The sequence below is a fragment of the Gopherus evgoodei genome, chromosome 22, assembly GCF_007399415.2.
Source record: "Gopherus evgoodei ecotype Sinaloan lineage chromosome 22, rGopEvg1_v1.p, whole genome shotgun sequence".
Taxonomy (NCBI): domain Eukaryota; kingdom Metazoa; phylum Chordata; order Testudines; family Testudinidae; genus Gopherus; species Gopherus evgoodei.
In genome coordinates, this window is record NC_044343.1 from 13,689,168 (window position 1) to 13,709,210 (window position 20,043).

Sequence of the window (20,043 nt, forward strand, 5' to 3'; positions counted from 1 at the left end):
CCGCTAAGACTTGTGGGAAGGCTGAGGGGGTCGCGGGGCATCCTGAGTCCTGTCCCAGTGACCCATGATGCATTGTTTCACATCCCAGCAATCCCCATGGTTCCATCTGTGTTTGGCACCATCTTTCAACGGTTTGTGTTCTATGTTCCCTGCCTCTTCGGGCTGCAGGAATGGATCCCGAACTGTTGACCAGTATGATGCTCGCTTTGACTAACACGTCACAAGTAGCAGTGGAGTTCTTTCTTAAACTACAAAGGCAAGAGGAGTGCGACATTGATCTTGCCACATGTAGTAGCTACAACACGAGACTGCCTGTGGCATTCATGGAGGTGCTGACCACAGTTGAATGCCACTTTTGGGCTTAGGAAACAAGCCCTGAGTGGTGGGATCGCATCATCATGTGCGTCTGGGATGAAGAGCAGTGGTTGCACAAATTTCGGATGAGGAAAGCCACATTCGTGGGACTGTGATTTAGCTCGCCCCAGCCTGGTGGCGCAAAGACATGAGAATGAGAGCTTCCCTCCCGCTGGAGAAGTGTGTGGTGATGACTCTGTGGAAGCGGACTAGTCCAGACTGCTACTGATTGGTCACTATTGAGTTTGGAGTGAGAGAGTCTACCATTGGAGTCGTGTTGATGGAAGAGTGCAGGATCATTAATCACATCCTGCTCTGAAAGACCATGACTGTGGGCAACGTATGTGACATTGTAGATGGCTTTACACAAATGGGCTTCCCTGACTGTGGAGGGGTGATTAGATGGCACGCATATTCCAATTCTGGCACCAGGCCACCTAGCCACCAAGTACATTAATTGCAAGGGGCATTTCTCAGTGGTTCTCCAGGCACTTATGTGGATCACGCATGCATCTTTCGGAACACTGGCCTGTTCAGGAAGCTGCAAGCATGGACTTTCTTCCTGGACCAGAAAATCTCCGTAGGGGAAGTTGAGATGCCCATTGTGATCCTGGGAGACCCCACTTACCCCTGAATGCCATGGCTTATGAAGCCATACATGGGGCATTTTGACAGCAACAAGGAGTGGTTCAACAACAAGCTGAGCAAGTGCAGAATGTCTGTTGAGTGTGCTTTTGGCCATTTGAAAGCCCACTGGTGCTGCCTCTGTGGGAAGCTGGACCTGGCCGATAACAATATTCCTATGCTTATAGCCATCTGCTGTATGCTCCTATCATGGCTGATTCCCCACTCCGACACTTGGAGTGCAGAAGGTGGGGGCCCACAAGGATTCTAAAAATTAATACTTGCCACTCCAGGCTTGTATTAAACTCCCAAGGTTACAACTTTTCTCTGAACTTGGCTTGGTAAATGCTGCCACCGCCCAAGTGAAAAACTGCCTCTTGCAAATCCTGGAAAAACTCACTTAAGACACAAAACCAATCAGGTTTTTAAGAGAGGTTCATTTTATTAAAAAAAGAAGAAAGGAAACACATCTGGAAAATCAGGCTATTGCTAGACTTTATAAAGCAACTGAAAAGGGGTTAAACACTAGGAATGGCTCCCTAGGGTCCAGCTTAATGTTACAGAAGAAAACAAAAATACCTGACCTTAGCACAGAGGAAATCCACAAGCCAAAATAAAGAAATAAACCTGATCGTATCTATCTAAACATTCCCTGTCCCAATGAATCCTCCTAGATATGGAATATAATTTTTCATACCTGGTTCAAACTTTACACAGCACTTCTGCTGCCGTCTCTTCAACCAAGAGAGAACAACCGAGAGACAAAGGGAAAGCTTTTTTTCCCATTTTTAAAAAGTTCTAACCTTCCCATTGGCTCTTTTGGTCAGGTGCCCACTCCTTTTCCTTTACCTGAGTGACTTTGTTAGCCCTTTACAGGTAAAGCAAGCAGAGAACAGCCACCAAGAGAGACTATATAGCTAACGGACTGGCTGGATGTCCGTAAAAGGGAGATACTGCTCCTCTCCCCCTTTCATTTATCACAGCTCCATAATATTTGTGAAAGGAAGGGTGAAAGCTTCACTCAGGGCTGGACCACAGAGGCTCAGCTCCTGGAGGCTGAGTTTGAACAGCCAGAGACCAGGGTTATTAGAGGGGCACAGTGCAGGGCCATGAGGATCAGGGATGGCTTGAGGCAGCAATTTGAAGCTGAAAGCCACTAATATTTGTTGCTATGCTCAGGATTGCAATGCTTGTAATGCTAGGAGGTGATTGGTGCACACGATGCAATAAGAGGGTTTAACATAATTGTATGTTTCTTTGCAGGGTTCTGTTTGCCTTCATTTAATAGAATAAAGATTGCTTTCAAACCATCACAATTCTTTTAATAAAAGACAACAACTGAGGGAGAGTCTCAAACAAAAAACCACATCAGCAGGGAGGGTGATGGGAGAAGAGAAGGTCCCAGGAGGAGGTGGGGTCCTGGGATGGCTAAAGATTTGTGTATGTCCAGGGATCATATCCAGCCATCTCCTTTGGAGTACAATGCAGCGGGCACTGTACTTCAGCAGGGCCAAATTGTTGAGTCAAGTGGGTAGTGGGAGTCCATCATGCTGGCGTGTGAGGTAGGAGGAGTGGAATGCGGCGGGTATAGATTGGAGCCAGGAGGTTGATAAGAGTGTGTTGGCAGTGTCTGGGGAGTGCATGGGAAAGAGTTTTGTGAAAGCAGCTGGAGGGGAGGGCAGGCATGCAGCTGCTTGGTTTGCAGAGCTAGTATTGCCTGGAGCGTGTCCACTTGGCCACTCCATAATGTTTAAGAGCTACTCCATGGCTTCATTCTGACGTGCCATGTTCTCCTTTCGGTCCCTCTTCTCACTGTCGCACCACTCCTTCAATTCCTGTTTCTCAGCGGCTGAGTGCCTCATAACATCACTCAAAGTCCTCCTTAGTTCTTCGTGGCCGCTTTCTAATTCTGCACAGCCGTTCAGCTGCCGATAACAAAGAGGGAGGCTGTGCTCCCCGGGTCATCTCTGTTGCATTTAAACTTCGTATTTTACAGAAGCAGTATTGTTTTGCAACACAGAACACTGATTCAGTGATTTAAAACACAGCCAGTACTCACACCTGTCACTAACTGGCTGATCCCAGGCAAGCACATATGAGCCACAAGACCCCCAAAATGATGAGTAGCCTCAGGGTAAATCACTCTTCCTGGACCCTGCAGTATACTGGACACGTGGCTCTTGGTGGGGCGGGGGGGAGTCAGCACTGTCGGAGAGCCTGATAATCATTCCTTGTCCCCACACTTTCAACAGGAGGTTATCATTATGGAAGATATCTCGCAGCTGAGGGTTAGCAGGGGATCAAGGGAGGGTCTTCTCCAGGCTTGCGGCTTCGGTCCTGGCCCCTGTGCGGCTCGCTTGTGTGCAGCAATGGTCCCCCCGCTTTGACGGCACAGTGGCGCAGGAAAGTTACCGATAATGGGTCAGGAAACAATGCAGCTCTGCCTATGAACCTGCGGCAGCGGATTGCCCAGTGTCTCCATGAGAGTTTCCTGAAGATCTGAGGGAGATACCTGTGAAGTGAGAGAGTCAATCAATAGCCTGTTCCGCCGATCAAACTTGGCATGAGGTGGGAGACGAGCCTGCTTTCTGCAACCCTCCTGACCCCAGCAGTTCACTTCAACGATTCCCAAAATCAGGTCCACTTACCAGGGGTCTCCTCTTCTGTTTGCACTTCTCCGGTCTCCAACAGTTGTGACTGGCTAGCCTCCTCCAGGGTAGAAAAGAGTTCCTGGCTGCATGCATCTCTGACCTCCGAGCCATCCTCTGCCTCTGGGTCCTCCTTTTCCAAGATTTTCCTCCTCCTGGCTCAGTCCACTCTTGACTGGCGCTTGAGCCACTGAAGTATCTGCAGTGGTCTTCGCAGTGGAGGTGGGGTCGCCGGTCTGTATCGCGTCCAGCTCTTTGTAGAACCGGCAGCTTGTGAGCGCAGCACTGGAGCTGTGGTTTGTCTCCTGCGCCTTGTGGTAGGCATTCTGTTGCTCCTTCAATTTGACCCTCACTGCAATGTGTCCTGGTCATAGCCCCTTTCTGTTATGCATTGTGAAATCTATCCATAGATATCAGGATTCCTACGACTGGAGCACCTGGGACTGAACAGCTTCCTCTCCCCAAATGCTGATGAGGTTCAGCAGCTCAGCATTGCTCTAGTTGGGGGATTGCCTGGTGCATGGAGCAGGCGTGGCCACTTGGAAAGACACGCTGAGACCACTGCACACTTGGCTGAGCAAACAGGAAGGAGATTTTTAAATTTCCAAAGGAATTTATGGGGTGGGGATTACAGTTGGTCAGCTGAGGGCAGGGCAGTAGAGTTCAAACCGATGACCAGAGAGGTGAGAACAGCCATTGTGGGACACCTCGCAGCACTGTAATCAACCATGGTGTCTACGCTGGGACCGCAGTGCTGTAGCCCCAGGACAGAAAGTTGTACGCCTTTTGTTGGGGTGGTTTTGTTTTGTTTTTTAATTTTTATTTTTAAAGCACTACAACTGCACAGTTTCTGCACACTAAGTGGCTTTACAGTGTGTACACTTCTGGAGTTACAGTGCAGAAAGCTGCTTTACTGCACAGAAATTTGCCAGTGTAGACAGGGCCTTGTCAGTAGCGTCAAATAGTGAAGAGGATTGTATATCTTCTTTTTTTAATCAAGGACAAAAAACACTTTTGTTGCTTACTTTCCATATCCTGGCAATCATTTTTCCTTTTATGAAACTACCGTAGGAAAATTGCCTGTATTACAAAGGAAAGATTTTAGGTGGGTGTCTTAATTCCACAGCAAATCATTCATGTAATTTCACATACAATAAAAACATTTCTCTTGAAGGTGTCGTACGCTCGGCCAAGTTCTGAAGTTATCAAAGATGCTAACTTGTACATTAGTGGACTACCAAGGACAATGACACAAAAAGATGTAGAAGACATGTTTTCACGTTTTGGCCGCATCATCAACTCACGTGTACTCGTGGATCAAACTACAGGTATGCACAATAATATTGGATATTAAAAACTTGACTATACAGGACACAGAGAAATGTTCATTCTTCCAAAGATTATTGGTGCTTAAAATTAACTTTTAATTTTCCAGATAGATTCTGAACATATATAAAAATTAATTGTTGAGTTTGGTATTGATCGCTGTGTCCGCAGAAATATAGAACTAGAATGGCAAACATCCCTGTTTTGGGGGCTTTTCTGAAACCCATGACTTAGTCCATTTTGTAGATCCTGCTCTGTAATTTGAGAATGGAATTAAGAACACAAGATTTTCTATACTAGATCAGATCATTGGTCTGCCAAATTTAGTATCTTGCCCCCACCAATTGTCCATGCCTGATGCTTGACACAGAACAATACAACTATCTGATTGTGCAGTACTTCATCACTGTAGGAGATCAGCTTGCAGCCGGAAGCAGGAAATTTTGTTGCCTTTCCTTTACTTTTTTCCAGGGGAGGCAGCATGGTACAGTGGAGAGGGTATAGGCCTGAGATTTGAGAGCCCTGAGTTTCATTCCCAGTTCTGTAGCTGACCTTAGGAATGTTGCTTCACCTTTGTACCTCTGTTGGGCAGAGGGGGCTTGTCACGTGTGGCAGGCAGAGAATGAAAACTCCAATTTTAACTCAAGAACATCTGATGTGGCCATCTGATTTGCAAAAGTTGTGCCAATCACGCATGCTCTGTGAATCTGCACTGCCGACCTCAGCCGCTGGACAAGGCGAAGCAAGAAAGCACTTTTCACAGACAGTATTATTTAGCAGTAAAATCCAGCCTATCCTTTTATGTGAAAGGATAACTTGTTACCTTACATTTAATCAACTTGAAATTGATCTGTGATTGTGCTTCATAATTTCTCATTGCACTTAAGTATATCTGGAGTTTCATGTCCCCTCTGAGCCTTCTCTTTTCCAGACTAAACAAACCAAATTTTTTCAATCTTCCCTCATAGGTCATGTTTTCTAGACCTTTAATCATTTTTGTTGCTCTTCTCTGAACTCTCTCCAGTTTGTCCACATCTTTCCTGAAATGTGGCGCCCAGAACTAGACACACATAACGAGCTGGGAGTGTTCTTAATGTTTTCTCTGCATACTGTGTTGGTGCCTCAGTGTTCCCTATGCAGTTCTTAAGTATCTAGGTGGTAGAATAAGGGTGTGTGATTGCTGCAGAGCAAAGGTCCAGTGTACATAAATGCCTGACGCTCTGTCTCCTAGCAACTGATGGCCTGGACCCCTCCTCTGCAAAGGTGCCAACTAAAGGTGTTGGAGACAAAGAGGTCAGGTGACTTCCTGGCCCGGGAAAGGAACTGAGCAAAGGAGGAGGGGCTGGAGGGGCGTTGGAGTCTGGAGCTGGCTGGGAACGAGGAGTGAAGTGCAGACATGGGGGTCTGGCTCCATGCCTCCCAGAATGGACCCGGCCGAGGGGTCTGGTTCTCTGTACCTACAAGCTCTGTTTTGGACTGTGTTTCTGTCATCTAATAAACCTCTGTTTTACTGGCTGGCTGAGAGTCACGTCTGACTGTGAAGGGGGGGTGCAGGACCGCTGGGGCGGGCTTGCTGTGGGAAGCACACAGAGGGGCAGAGGATGCTGAATGCTCCAAGGAGAGACCCAGGAGGTGAAGATGTGGGAGCTTCTTGCCCTAAAAACAGTCTGCTCCAAGGGAAAGGAGGCTCCCCAAAGTCCTAACTGGCTTTGTGGGGAGCAGTTCCAATGCAGCACCCAGGAACTCCCTAACAACACACTAGTCCAGCTGAGGCCTAATCAGCATGAAGTAGAGCGGAAGAATTACTTCTCATGTCTTGCTTACGACACTCCTGCTAATACATCCCAGAATGATGTTTGCTTTTTTTTTTGTTGTTGTTGCAACAGAGTTATACTGTTGACTCCAATTTATCTTGTAATCCACTATGACCATCAGATCCATTTCTGTAGTACTCCTTCCTAGGCAGTTGTTTCCCATTTTGTATGTGTGCAACTGATTGTTCCTTCCTAAGTAGAATACTTTATATTTGTCCTTATTGAATTTCATCCCATTTACTTCATATCATTTCTCCAGTTTGCCCAGATCATTTTGAATTTTAATCCTATCCCCCAAAGCACTTGCAACCTCTGCCAGCGTGGTATTGTCTGCAAACTTTATAAGTGTACTCTTTATGCCGTTATCTAAATCATTGATGAAAATACTGAAGAGAACTGGACCCAGAACGGGTGCTTGCAGGACCCCACTTGTTATGCCCTTCCAGCATGACTGTGAACAACTGATAACTACTCTTTCTGAACAGTTTTCCAACCAGTTTTGCACCCACCTTACAGTAGCTCCATCTAGGTTGAATTTTGGAGATAGCAACTCGTGAAAGATTACACAAGTGCACTGTTTGAACCCCAAATGACACTAACTGTGTAGCTGTTGCAGGAAGTATATTGTACACATTGTACAGCTAAATTAGCCATGCCATGTGCAGCACAGCCTTCCTTCCCTTTAAAACACTGGTAAAAATTGCATGTGCAGAACTTTGCTAAACAATTGTACAAAAATGTAATTTTCTGATTCTCATAACTTGGACCGGTCAAAGTAGTTTTTCATTGGAGCGCTCAGATGCTCCTCAGTGAGGGCCATTCTCTTGCTAAATTCTAGCTTTCTGCTCCCAGTTTCTTCCCATGGAAGATATGTCCAAAAGTAGTCACATTTTGATAATGGAAGAGGTTCCCCCATGCACTCGTTCTCCTTGTACACAAAGACAGTGAAACTATTTGATCTGACATCCTTTGAAAGAGAGACCAGTCCTAGAAAACTTCATTCCAGTATGTGAAAGTTTCTCAAAGTTGAGTATTTGAAAATAGGGGCGTCTCATAGAAATGATCAGCCTTTTCAATTATAGCAGTTATAAATGTTGGAGTCTAGCATTGATCTTAAGTACAGGCTCTTAGTGCCCTATTAATAACTTTTTTCTGCACTTTAAGCAACAGCTGTGCATTAAACTTGGTTGTCACATAACCAATTTTTAATCTGTCTCATGAGAAGATCTTGTCCCTTAGGATGTAATTCTTTAATTTTCCTGAGTAGTTTCTTCTCCTTTGTCCCATAGAACAGTATAGACTATGTTAATTTTAGCAAACTTGTATATAGTGCCATAACTGTACATGGTCTTTAGAGATTAAAAGATAGGGCCATGACCTGAAGCATTTACAAAATAAATTAGAAGAACATACAACATAAAGATAAACAAGAGAAAGGAATAGGGAAATTGAACAATGCAGTAAAAAAAATAAAAATGCAAGTGCTGTTATATAGCAAGCAAATTATAGGTGATCTATTTCAAATGGTAACTAAGGTAGGGCAGGAGAGAGGACTAAAGAGCACAGCACAGAGTAATTGAAAAGTGAGACTGTGCATTAGACTGGGGTACAGTGCCTGCTGGAAGCTACGAGTTGCAGCTGCTGTAACACCCTTTGCAAGAATATAGTGTGTGTTCCTCTACCATAAGAATATCTCTTCTGGGTGGTGCAGATGGCATGTGAGAACATGACCAGATGGACCACTAGTGAGATCTAATTTGGTTAAGTCTCCTGTTTTTTGACAATAACTGGTACCAGATACATCAAGGTGCGAGAAACCCCCAAATGGAAGTTCATAGAGTAACATAACATGTTCATGGCACTGCTCCTTCCCAACTAGCTTGGGAGAGGCTAGTGTCATTGTTGGCGCTACCCAAGAACATATTCCTAACTCAGGCACCTCAGAGCTACACAATGTTTCCTTAGTGCAGGGACTAAGGTAAGGGCCATGCTCAGTTTCAGTCCCATGTACTTTAAAATCATGCAATGAATGCGACAAAAGCTCCTGAATAGAAAGACTCAGAATGCATCAAGTAGAATAATGTAATCATAACTATACTAGGAAGCAGGACATGTGGGTTCCACCTAGCTCTCCCACTCACTTGCTTCATGAGCTTGATTATATCACTTAAACACTCTACGCTTCTGTTTCCTTCATCTGTAAAATGGAGACAGTGTGTACCCATCTTTTTAAAAACACTTTCCAGTTTGTGTATAATAAATGCTATATAAGTGTTTCAGACTCTTGTTGCTATACCTATGCACATAAAAAAAAAGGGGGGGGTGGGGGAAGGTTCAGAGAAGAGCCAGTAGAATGATTCTAAGTCTGGCAAACCTGCCTTAGAGTGAGAGACTTAAGAAGCTCATTCAATTTAGCTTATCAAAGCAAAGGTTAAGAGATGACTTGATCACAGTTTATGACTATATATGTTAGGAGAAGATTTCTGATCACACAGGGCTCTTATCTACCAAAGGTCTAACAAAATCCAGTGGCTGAAAGTTGAACCTAGACAAAATCGAATTAGAAATTAAGTGCAAATATTTGAGAGAGAGAGTAATTAACCATTGGAAAAACTTCTGAGGGGATGTGGTGGATTTGGCATCAGTTGAAGTCTTTAAATCACAATAGGATGTCTTGTTAAGAGATGCTCTAGTATAACCACAGATAATGTGAGAATCACTGGATTCTATGGCATGTGTTCAGCAGATCAGACTAGACAATCATAAGGGTCTCTTCTGGCCTTTGAATCTGTGAAATAGTGTATGTCATCAGCAAGCATTCATTTCCTATTTGGAAATTATGTTTCAGTTTTAGGTCTCTAGATGTTTTGAGTAACAAAGCTGAGCAAAAACAAAAAATGATTTTTAGCCCAATAGTCACTTTACATTTCTCCTTTGAAAAAGTTTTAGTTAATCTGAAATATTTTTCCTTTAATGTCAGTTGACAGTGAGTTTCGTAGAACACTTGTACATTATACAGTTTTTTTTTTATTTTTTAGACTTTGAACTAACATGTTATAAATGTGTTTTGCTTCACCAGCATCATTATATATTTGAAGTAAAGGTGCTCATTTGTGTTTAATTTCCTAATTTTTTTTTAATATTTTGATTTCATCCTTTTGAAGAACCACTAGTAAAATTGTAGAACTTAAAGCTATGACTTTAGAAATACTTAATTTTTGTTTATTCACTTGGAATTGTTTTGAGCTTATCCTTAATGTATTTTTATTTGTGTTTGGTTAAAAGGTTTGTCCAGAGGAGTTGCTTTTATCCGGTTTGACAAAAGGTCAGAAGCAGAAGAGGCAATTACAAGTTTCAATGGTCACAAACCCCCAGGTTCCTCTGAACCTATTACTGTGAAGTTTGCAGCCAATCCTAACCAGAACAAAAATGTGGCACTGTTATCACAGCTGTATCATTCACCAGCTAGACGATTTGGAGGGCCAGTTCATCACCAGGCTCAAAGATTCAGGTGTGTTAGGAAAAATAATCCATTAAAGGCCTATTCTGTCACCCACACTTCCACTGGGGAAAGTGTTGCACTGTTTCAGCCATAAAGTAATAAATATCTTTGTCCTAGCATGTGTGAATGAATAATAATGCATTGTGTATTTCTGTGGTGGGTGTGTATGTGTATTATGTATTTAAAAATTGCTCAAGTAGAGTATAATTAAAGTAATAACCTATATAGAAAACTGTGTTGAAACTAATCAAGTAAAGTTTCTAGTTCCACAAAGTAGTACATAGTGAGAAAGTATATGAAGTGGTGTTGTAGCCGTGTCGGTCCCAGGGTATTGGACCAACTTCTGTTGTCCTTGTGTCACACCTTGGCAGGCCAATATTTTAACAAGACTTGTAATCTTGTCAAAGAATTGTATCATGTTTGTCTGACAACATATTTTCTCATGAAACCATATTGATTGGAGTTATACTTTAGATCTTCTAATTCTTTAATGTTAGAATCCTTAATAAGTCGTTCCATTATTTTGCTGGGAATCATTGTCAGGTTAATTGACCTCTAATTATCAGAGTCATCCTGTTTACTGTTTTAAAAATATTGCCAGTCCTGGAGTTTCTCCAGTTTTACAACATTTTTATTAAAAATTAACATTGGTTGTCAAGTTCTTTAAAACTCTTAAATGCAAGTTATCTGCACCTGCTGATTAAAAAATGCTTAATTGTAGAAGATGTTAAATGGCCTCTTCTTTAGTTACTGCTGGAAAAGCAACTATTTTATCATTTTATTTTATTACCTTTGCTTGAGAGAGGTGATTAAGGTTCTTAAACTCAATATGAAGGATACTTAATTTTTTCCCAGATTTTTTTAAGGATCTTCTTTTTTGGTACATTTCAAACGTAGTGTTACTGTACTGATTTTTGGTGTGATCCTTCCCCCAAGGACATTGAACTTAGAACTACTAAACGATATTTTTTATTAGGTGCTACCACAATGCAAATAACTCTGAGCCCCAGTCATGGACCTGAACTGCACTGTGGTAGGCACTGCACAAAGTAATAAAAAAATGGTCCCTGCCCTAAAACGTTTCTAATCTGAATGAATTATAATTGTGGTCACTGTTACTTAGAGGTTGAACTATAGGTATTTCTTGAACAACATTTGTGTGTTGTTCAGGCTGTTCAGTTTAGTCCTCTTCTCTTATGTCCAAGACTAAGGTTTTTGTGTCAGTCTGGTGTAATGAAGCAATGTCTTGACACAAATAATAGTTGGAGTCATCCAGGTTCTCAAAGCTCCTGCACTCCTCTGTTCTGCACTTGGAACTGGTCTTAATAATTTGTGGCATGTCATGGTTTTAGTGCTGCTAATGTAGACGCATGCTCCAGAAGCTTCAGTGCTTCTGCCTCTTGAATTGACATCACAACATGGGGCTCCTATTTGAAGGATTGGATGAAAACAATTAGGACTAACTTCGGCTAAGGGATGTAAAGGAGTCTTTTGAGACCAGTGTATCTTCACTGTGAAGTAGAGAGGTAACAAAGCCCAAAGCTGAATCCATCCTCTTTATTGTTGGAGGCTTTTTAAGACTCAAATTGAGATACCTAAAGATGGGTCACATTACAAATATGGTATCTGGACAATTCTATCTTACTGTAGAGATGGGGGGGTGAGGTAATATCCTTTAGTGGACTAACTTCTGTTGGTGAAAGACAAAATTTTGAGCTTACACAGGACCTGAACAAGAGTTTTGAAAGCTTGTTTCTTTCCCAAGCAGAAGTTGGTCCACTAAAAAATTATTCCTTCACTCACCTTGTCCCTTTAATATCCTGGGGCCAACACTGAACAACAATGGAGATATCTCCTTCTAGGAACAGACGTAAAGGAGGTATTTTCACTTCCTTTCACTGCTCCATCTTTGTCAAAGGCAGGTGTATAGAACATATCTCTGCCTGTAGATGCCAGTAACTGTTCTTTCCACCCTCACCTCAAGAGCTTGGTTGCAGGAAGGGACTATAGCAAAGAGTAGCTGGACCTCACATATAAGCATCCTTTGATGTCACTAGTATGACAGTAAGAGCATCTTCCTTCGTAAGTGATGCTTAAAGGGGTTCATGAATGTTTGTTTTTCATTATGTCATTAGATGGAGATTCAGTATTATTATAGAGGAAACGTCTTGGAGATAAATTCTAATCACGTGACGTCTGAGACACAATCCACTCTTGTGTTAATTGTCTGCATTTAGTAGGTAAAAATTTGGATCATAAGAGTAATAACAAAACAAGCTGTTTAGAAAAAAAAATTGGTAAGAGACAGGATTACAATTGTATTGCATGCATTCTCAATTTAATTAGAGCAAATTCTTTCATTCAAAGCACTTTCCAGCATTACCAGAATTCTAGGACAAAGAGACAGATGAGCAAAAATGGAAAAGGACCCAAAGCAAAAGAGAACAGAAACTAACAGAATTACTGACTAGCTGGCCATCCTGTTGCTTCATTTTTAATCCTGGCAGTCTTATAAGCAGCAGCTCTCACAGGGGTTGGTACTGGCATTTCTGTTAAACTCTTAAGATCCACTGCTTACAGTATTTTCTTCAGCAACACTGCGAGTAAAGTTCAGTAGTTGTAAGTTGAGAAAGTATTAGCTTTAGTTCATTCAGATTAATTGTAGACATGTTAAATTCATGGCTGTAGAGTATGTTGCAAAGTCTTACAGATATGTACTTGCATAAAGAGACTACATCTCAACTACTGGATTTGTATCAAAAGTTATTCTAGGAGAATAACTGTGCTAGTTCTGAGGTGTATTTTCTGGCTTTGGTGCTCAGTACATTCATGGTACTTGAGGCAGTGTCTGTTAAATTCAATACAAGAACTTCCATTGACTTCAGTAGGTGTTTGGTTGGGGCCAAAATGTATAAGGACGAGAGTGCACATTTGTTTTCCTCATTGACAATTATCTGATCAAGAACATTATGACAGGGATCCAAGAATCTGTTTCTCTGTCACTTGAGTTCTGGAACTGTATCTTTCTTGTCCCAGCACGGGCTGCGTGAATCATAGAATATCAGGGTTGGAAGGGACCTCAGGAGGTCATCTAGTCCAACCCCCTTGCTCAAAGCAGGACCAATCCCGAGACAGATTTTTGCCCCAGATCCCTAAATGGCCCCTTCAAGGATTGAACTCACAACCCTGAGTTTCGCAGGCTAATGCTCAAACCACTGAGCTATCCCTCCCCCCGGTGTAAGAGTTTTCCTTAGCCAGCAAGTATCTGCTGGAACTGTTACTAATGCAGCCCTCAATCCCAGCATTTATATTCATACACACTGGTTTTTGCAACCTCAGTGGGAACCACATAGGCCTGGAGGGCATCTGTCTTGATGCCAATCTAGGGACAATATAAATCTGGTCAGGGCTTCCAAATTCATCTAAACAAGTGTGTCATTTGAGTGCTTGCTTGTGTCCATTCCAATGTAGGTATGTGCTCGCCCCAAATGCTGCCGCCAGAAAGTATTTTCCCTCAGTGGTCTCTGTTGAGTCAGCTCTGTTGCCCCCTGGAGTTGCACCCTCATAGTGCCAGTATATAGGGCCTCACTGCCCCTTGAGTTCCTTCTTACTGCCCACGATGGTCACTGGAACTTCTGCTCGCTGCACTTCTGCTAATACCTGTGCTAAGTGGATTGATTCTGTAAAATTGTAAATAGTTACCCTTTAGAGTTAAGTTTAGTTAGCTTAGCAGTAGTAGTAGTGGTATAGTCAGCGAACCCCACTTGGCAGGGCTAGCCCTTCCCTGAGCACCAGGATATGCCTTGGTCCCAGGGGTTCAAACCGTGTGCATCATGCCACAAACCAATGCCAGTTAGTGATTTGTATGCTAGCTGCCTTAAGTGTCTGGGAGGGACTCACATGCAGGATCTGCAGGAGTTTCACACCCAGAACAGAAAAGGACAGGGCTTAAGTTCCTCCTCATGGAGGCAGCGCTCAGTTCCCCTTTGGAGCCAAGTCATGGGGACTTGGCACCAAGCACTTAAACTTCAGTGAGACTTATCCTGGCGTCTTTGAGGGAAGCACAGGGCTGTTCCACCTCCCCGGCACCAAGGAAGGACTCCCAGCACAAACATACATCACCAGTGCCGAGGAAGTCAGTTCCAGCCTGGGATTCTTGGCACCGCTTCCCATCGCTAATTCTGAGGAAAAAGCAGAGAGAGACTGGCTGGGGTGTTCTTGAACTCCAAGGTCTATGGGCCGTAGTGATGCCGATGGAGTGCAACCTGTGCTGGGCCCCTCAGAGACGCTGGCAGGGTAAGTGGTACCATTGACTCTGGCCATGGGAAGGGAACCGTTGAGTCCAGTTCTATTGGATTCCCCACCAAGGGAGGCCACGGCGGTTCGACAGCCCTGACATTGCTGTCAAGGCCAGAGGCATTTGAGGCAGCAAGTGACTTACTATCCCTCCTGGTACCGCCATCCTTGGCCATTCATGAATTAACAGTAGTAGCACAAGAAACCAGAACCACCGCAGCACCAAAACAGGGGCTGTTGAAGTCAAAATAGCGCAGCGCCGATCTCTCTCTCTCCCTCCTGGCACCGTTCTTCGGCACCAGTTGGTACTGCTCCTTCCTGGTCACTGAGAAGTGACTCCTCGGACTCTAATTCAGAAGCAGAGTCCTATGCCTTGTCCACAAGCAGACACCACTCCGAATGGTGGCATCCTACTGCTGACATGAACCAGAGCATGCTGCCAATAGCCTGGCGGCTGGCGCAATAGCAAATGCCACTGCAGTGCCCATTCTCGAATCCTGGGCTTTCCAGCCAATCCAGGGCCCCCAGTCCAGAAGGTAGCTCTGATACATGAGAGTCAAGATCTTCCCTGCTATTTCCATTAGAACGAGGATCAGTCCCCAATGCCGGTCCTGTACTAAACTACAGGATGTCCTCTTCGGGACCCATCGAGGGCAGAGGGAGAAGTACAGGGGCCAGGGCAGGTTGCTGCTTCCTTCTTTCTAGATGAGGTGGAGCTATGGCGTTCACCCAAGATGATTACAGGGTGCACGTAGGCTCCTGAGGATGGGTGCCCAGAACCTGGGTATCCAGGCAGAGGAGATCTGAGTCCTCCCACACCCTAGTGAATATTTTAGCAGCCTCGGGGCCATCATGGAGCGTATAAAAGCTCTATGGCAGACTCCTGCATCTCACCCAACCTAGGATGGAGACAAGGGGTATGAATTTTGGTAACACTTCTTTCCATATTGCTATTATTTGGGGATACAGAAGGTACCTATGGTTTGTTGTAACTGCAAACACCACCAATTTACAGTACTCATCTTCAGCCTGGCAGCCAGCCCCACCTATAGAGCAATTTTGTGTTGTCTTTGAGGACGGACGGATGCACGCACGCGCACACACACACACACACACTTTTATATAAACAAGCAAGACGGAGCGCACTCTTCTCCCTTATACCAGGAGGCTGTTCACCTATGGGAATTCTGTACATCCTATTCAATTCACCTCGAAGCCTCATACGTCCCAGGGTCACTGAATGAGTTAGCAAATCAGCTCAGCAGATCCTTTTTCCAACCATCACGAGTGGTCAATTCTCCTAGATGTCATGAGCACTGTTTTCCAGATGTGGGGAACTCCCCAGTTAGACCTGTTCATGACGAAGTACAACAGGAAGTGTCTTTGGTTCTGCTCCTTCCTAGGCCACAGCCCAGGCTCGCTTGCAGGCTCCTTTCTCATCCTTTGGATCAGCTCTTCTGTGCATTCCCTCTCATACACTGGGTCCTGTTAAAGGTCAGACGTGACAAGACATGTCTGATCCTGATAGCCTAGCTGCACCAACACTTGCTCAACGCTCTCCTAGATCTCTTGGCGGATACATCAGTCAGCCCGCCACTGTTTCCAGACTTGATCTGTCAAGATCATGGCCATCTATGTTATCTGAACCTCAAATCTCTTCCTCATGACATGGAAGCTCCATGTCTGAACTCAGCGGAACTGACTTTCTCCGGGCCTGTTTGCTAGGTGCTTTTAGGGAACAGAAAGCTATCTAATAGAGCCATTTACCTGGCAAAGTGGAAGAGATTTCTCTATCTGGTTAGCACAAAAAGGTCTTTCGCCTACCAACTCATCACCGCCCTTCATTCTGGAACATCTGCTCCACCTAAAGCAGCATGGCCTAATGGTGTCATCCATATGGGTCCATCTAGCTGCAATCTCAGCCTTTCACCCACAGGTGAACAGCAGTCAGTCTTCTCAGACTCAGTCTGTGGCCATTTCCTTAAGTGACTGGAATGGCTATACCCACAGGTATGCTAGCCACTACCTCCTTGGGACCTCAGTTTGGTGCTGGCAAGGTTAACAGGACCCCCATTCGAACTGCTGGCAACATGTTCTCTGCTCTGTCTTGGAAGGTGGCCTTCCTGCTCTCTCTTACTACTTCCAGTAGGGTTTCAGAGAGCCGAGCTGTTACCTCTGAGCCACCCTACACAGTCTTCTTCAAGGACAAGGTATAATTTTGGCCATACTCATCTTTTCTGCCAAAGGTTATCTCATAATTTCATAGTAACCAGGATATCTTTCAGCCTGTCTTTTTGATCTTCAGCCACATGCAAACAGGGATGACTAGAGACTCCATTCACTGGATGGGAGATGTGCGCAGGCGTTTTTCATAGAAAGGACTAACCCTTTAGGAAGTCCACACAGCTGTTTGTAGTCATCATGGACAGAATGAAAGGCCGTCTAGTCTCGGCCCAGAGAATATCATCATGGATCACATTCTGTATCTGCACATGCTACGACCTGGTGAAGGTCCCAACTCCTCAGTTGACAGTGCATTCTAAAAGAACTCGGGCATCATCTATGGTGTTTGTGATGCAGGTTCCAATTATCTGTAGAACAGCAACGTGGTGGTCAGTCCATGTGTTTGTGTCACGCTACGCCATCACCCAGCAAGCTGGAGGTGATGCGGGCTTCAGCCGAGCGGTGTTACAATCAGCATGCCAACAAACTCTGATCCCTCCACCTGCACAACCGCTTGAGAGTCACCTACACTGGAATGGACGTGAGCAAGCACTCAAAGAAAAAAGTTACTAACATCCTGTAACTGTTGTTCTTCGAGATGTTTCTCATGTCCATTCCAAAATCACCCTGCCTTCCCCTCTGTTGGAGTTGGCCAGCAAGAAGAAGGGAGGCGCCCTATATACTGGTGCCATGAGGGGGCACTAGAGCTGACCTGATGGATACCACTGAGGGAAAAACTTTCTGGCAGCAGTGCTTAGGGTGAGCGCATACCTACATTGGAATGGGCATGAGCAATACATCTCGAAGAAGAACAGTTATGCAAGGTTAGTAACTGTTTGTTTTACTGTGGATGCATCTTGCATGGAATGGAGAGCCCACAGAGAAGAGCTTCACTTTGACAGAACTTGGTCTGCCTAGGCCAATGGTTCTCAAACTTATTTGATCAGCTCCCCTCCCCCCCCTTTCTTTGTAGTTGTTTACGCACCTCCCCTCCCCCACAAGTACAAATACTGCCACCCAGCTCTGAAGGTGGAGCAGAGAGCAATGGCTGCTGGCCGGATGCCCAGATCTGAAGGCAGCGCCATGCCAGCGTCAGCACAGAAGTAAGGGCGGCAACGTGAAAAGTGGTATTCGTCAATATTACTTTTCACAGCAGACTTAGTGCCCCATTGCCACTCTTATTTCTGCGCTGCTGCTGTTGCCACCCCAGGCCGACAGTCGTAGCCCCACCACCTCCAAGTGAGGGATTGGGGGAAGGAAGAGAGAGCCATAGCCTGGGCTACCTCCTGGTGAGAGATTGAGGGGGAGTGGGGGAAAGGAGAGCCCATTTAGCCCCTTGTTATCCCATTTATCCCCACCTCCCAGGAGTGTACAGCTCTTCTGCACAAACCCCAGCCACCTTGGGGCCAACCGCGAGATCTCTACAAAAATCAGAAAAAGCACACCGCTCGTGCCTCCCTTGGGAGGCCCACCCCATAGTTTGAGAACTGCTGGTCTAGGCAAAGCCATAGCACATTGTTACTGAATGCTTGGTACAGCTCTCTGACCCATCGTTCCCTGTTTCAGGCTTGAAAGCCTGCAACATGAAGGTGTTGTCAACACCCATATGGTAAAGGATGGACTGTTCCTGCCCATAGCTAGAATCTAATTGTGACCACTCAGGAGAAAAGATCTGGACATCATTGGAGATAGCTCAATAATAACCTCTGCTCAGTGTGCAGATGTGGTCAAAACAAACTAGTTGTTAAATGATGATACAATGGTTTCAAAATCACTCTCTCTTCCTTTATCATAGTTATTTGAATGCTATATCCAGTTCTGGTCAGCTCATCCCCAAAAAGATGCAACTAGAATAAAAGGATCTAGGGAAGGACAAGTAAAATGTTTACAAGTATGAAAGGATGTTGGTGTTGAGAAGATAAGGACTCTAGTTTAGAAATTAGACTTTATTCTGCCTCATAATACTAGAACAAGAGAGTAACCAGGAAAATTTAAAAGCCAGCAAATGTAATGTTGATAAAAAGAAATACTTGTTTGTACAGTGGTGGAAGTCATGGCCACAAGATATTAAAGCTGTGAACTTAGCAGGTCACTGTGTAAGCTCGAAAGCGTCTCTCTCACCAGCAGAAGTTGGTCCAGTAAAAGATATTACCTCACCTACGCTGTTTCGCTAATATTGTGGGACCAACATGGCTACAACAACGCTGCATAGACTTTTTTTTTTTTTGCGCAATGTGTCTGTTTATAATCTCTTGTGGCTTGGGGTGTATCTTATCTCCTTCTCCTTTTTCTTAATTTTAAACCTGTTGTCAGTGTTTGTGTACAGAAAATGCTTGTTGCAGTTCTCTTTGTAGCTTTCGTTAGTAACATTCCTGTAGCTTTTTAGTTTCAAGAGTGAGGAATCTGTTGGTGGGTATTATTACATATATACCCATTAGCCTATCCACCCTGTTCACCACAGGAAGTTGGCTTTTCTTCTCTTTAGAGTATTTTCACTTGTTGCCATGACCATAGCCAACGGTTAGAAGGCTGGGTGAAGGTTGGAGGCACCTAGATTTGACAGCAAGGGGTGCAATAAAGCATTGACTGCAGGAACCCAAGATTGTATATCTTCAAAGAATGATTTACAGGAAAATAGGACTCTCCTTCCCAGCAAGATTTGGATAAACAAATGAAAGCTCAAGGTTTTCGTTAGAAGAACCAAAAGCGTAACATACACAAAAACACAAGAAAACAAAAATACTATTTTATGTTTTAAAGTGAGAACTGCTTGATAGGGCATAAGATGTTAGTCATCAGATCACTTGGGTCTGCTCAGTAAAGAATTGTACAAGAAGTGCAATTTTTGTATATCAGAAAATTTTGTTTTGGGCACTTAATGTGTGGGCTACGTACAGCAGCCTTGCATATACTTCAGCCTGCTTTTAGTCGGCTAACAACTTTCTCAGCTATAGCCTAATACTACACAGTATTTCTGGAGTCACATGGAGCCACAGATTTAGATTGTTAAACATATAAGTGCATGGGATCACAGTTAAAATTGTACCTTTGGCCTTAACTTTGACACTCGTTGATCTTTGAGTGCTTAACTGTGCAACCCTAATGCTTCATTAAAATAATTTTATTGATTTAATTTCCTAGGTCAGCAGAATAGAAGTGGGGGATGAAATAGCTAAGGGTGTGGGATGTTGGTTGGGGAAGGAAAGAAGAAAAAAATAAGAAAAAAGCAAAACAGAAAAGAGCAAAGGTTCAGAAA

General features: G+C 44.1%; 1 protein-coding gene across 3 annotated transcripts in view; it reads left to right on the forward strand.

Annotated features, from left to right (window-relative positions):
* Window positions 1-20,043, forward strand: part of ELAVL1 (ELAV like RNA binding protein 1) — an 85,669-nt gene that overhangs the window by 56,296 nt on the left and 9,330 nt on the right. For all 3 annotated transcript variants that reach the window (XM_030540826.1, XM_030540827.1, XM_030540825.1), the window contains 2 exons: window positions 4,801-4,954; window positions 10,052-10,277. In XM_030540826.1, the coding sequence (XP_030396686.1) occupies window positions 4,801-4,954; window positions 10,052-10,277 (380 nt within the window). The remainder of the gene's footprint in view (window positions 1-4,800; window positions 4,955-10,051; window positions 10,278-20,043) is intronic.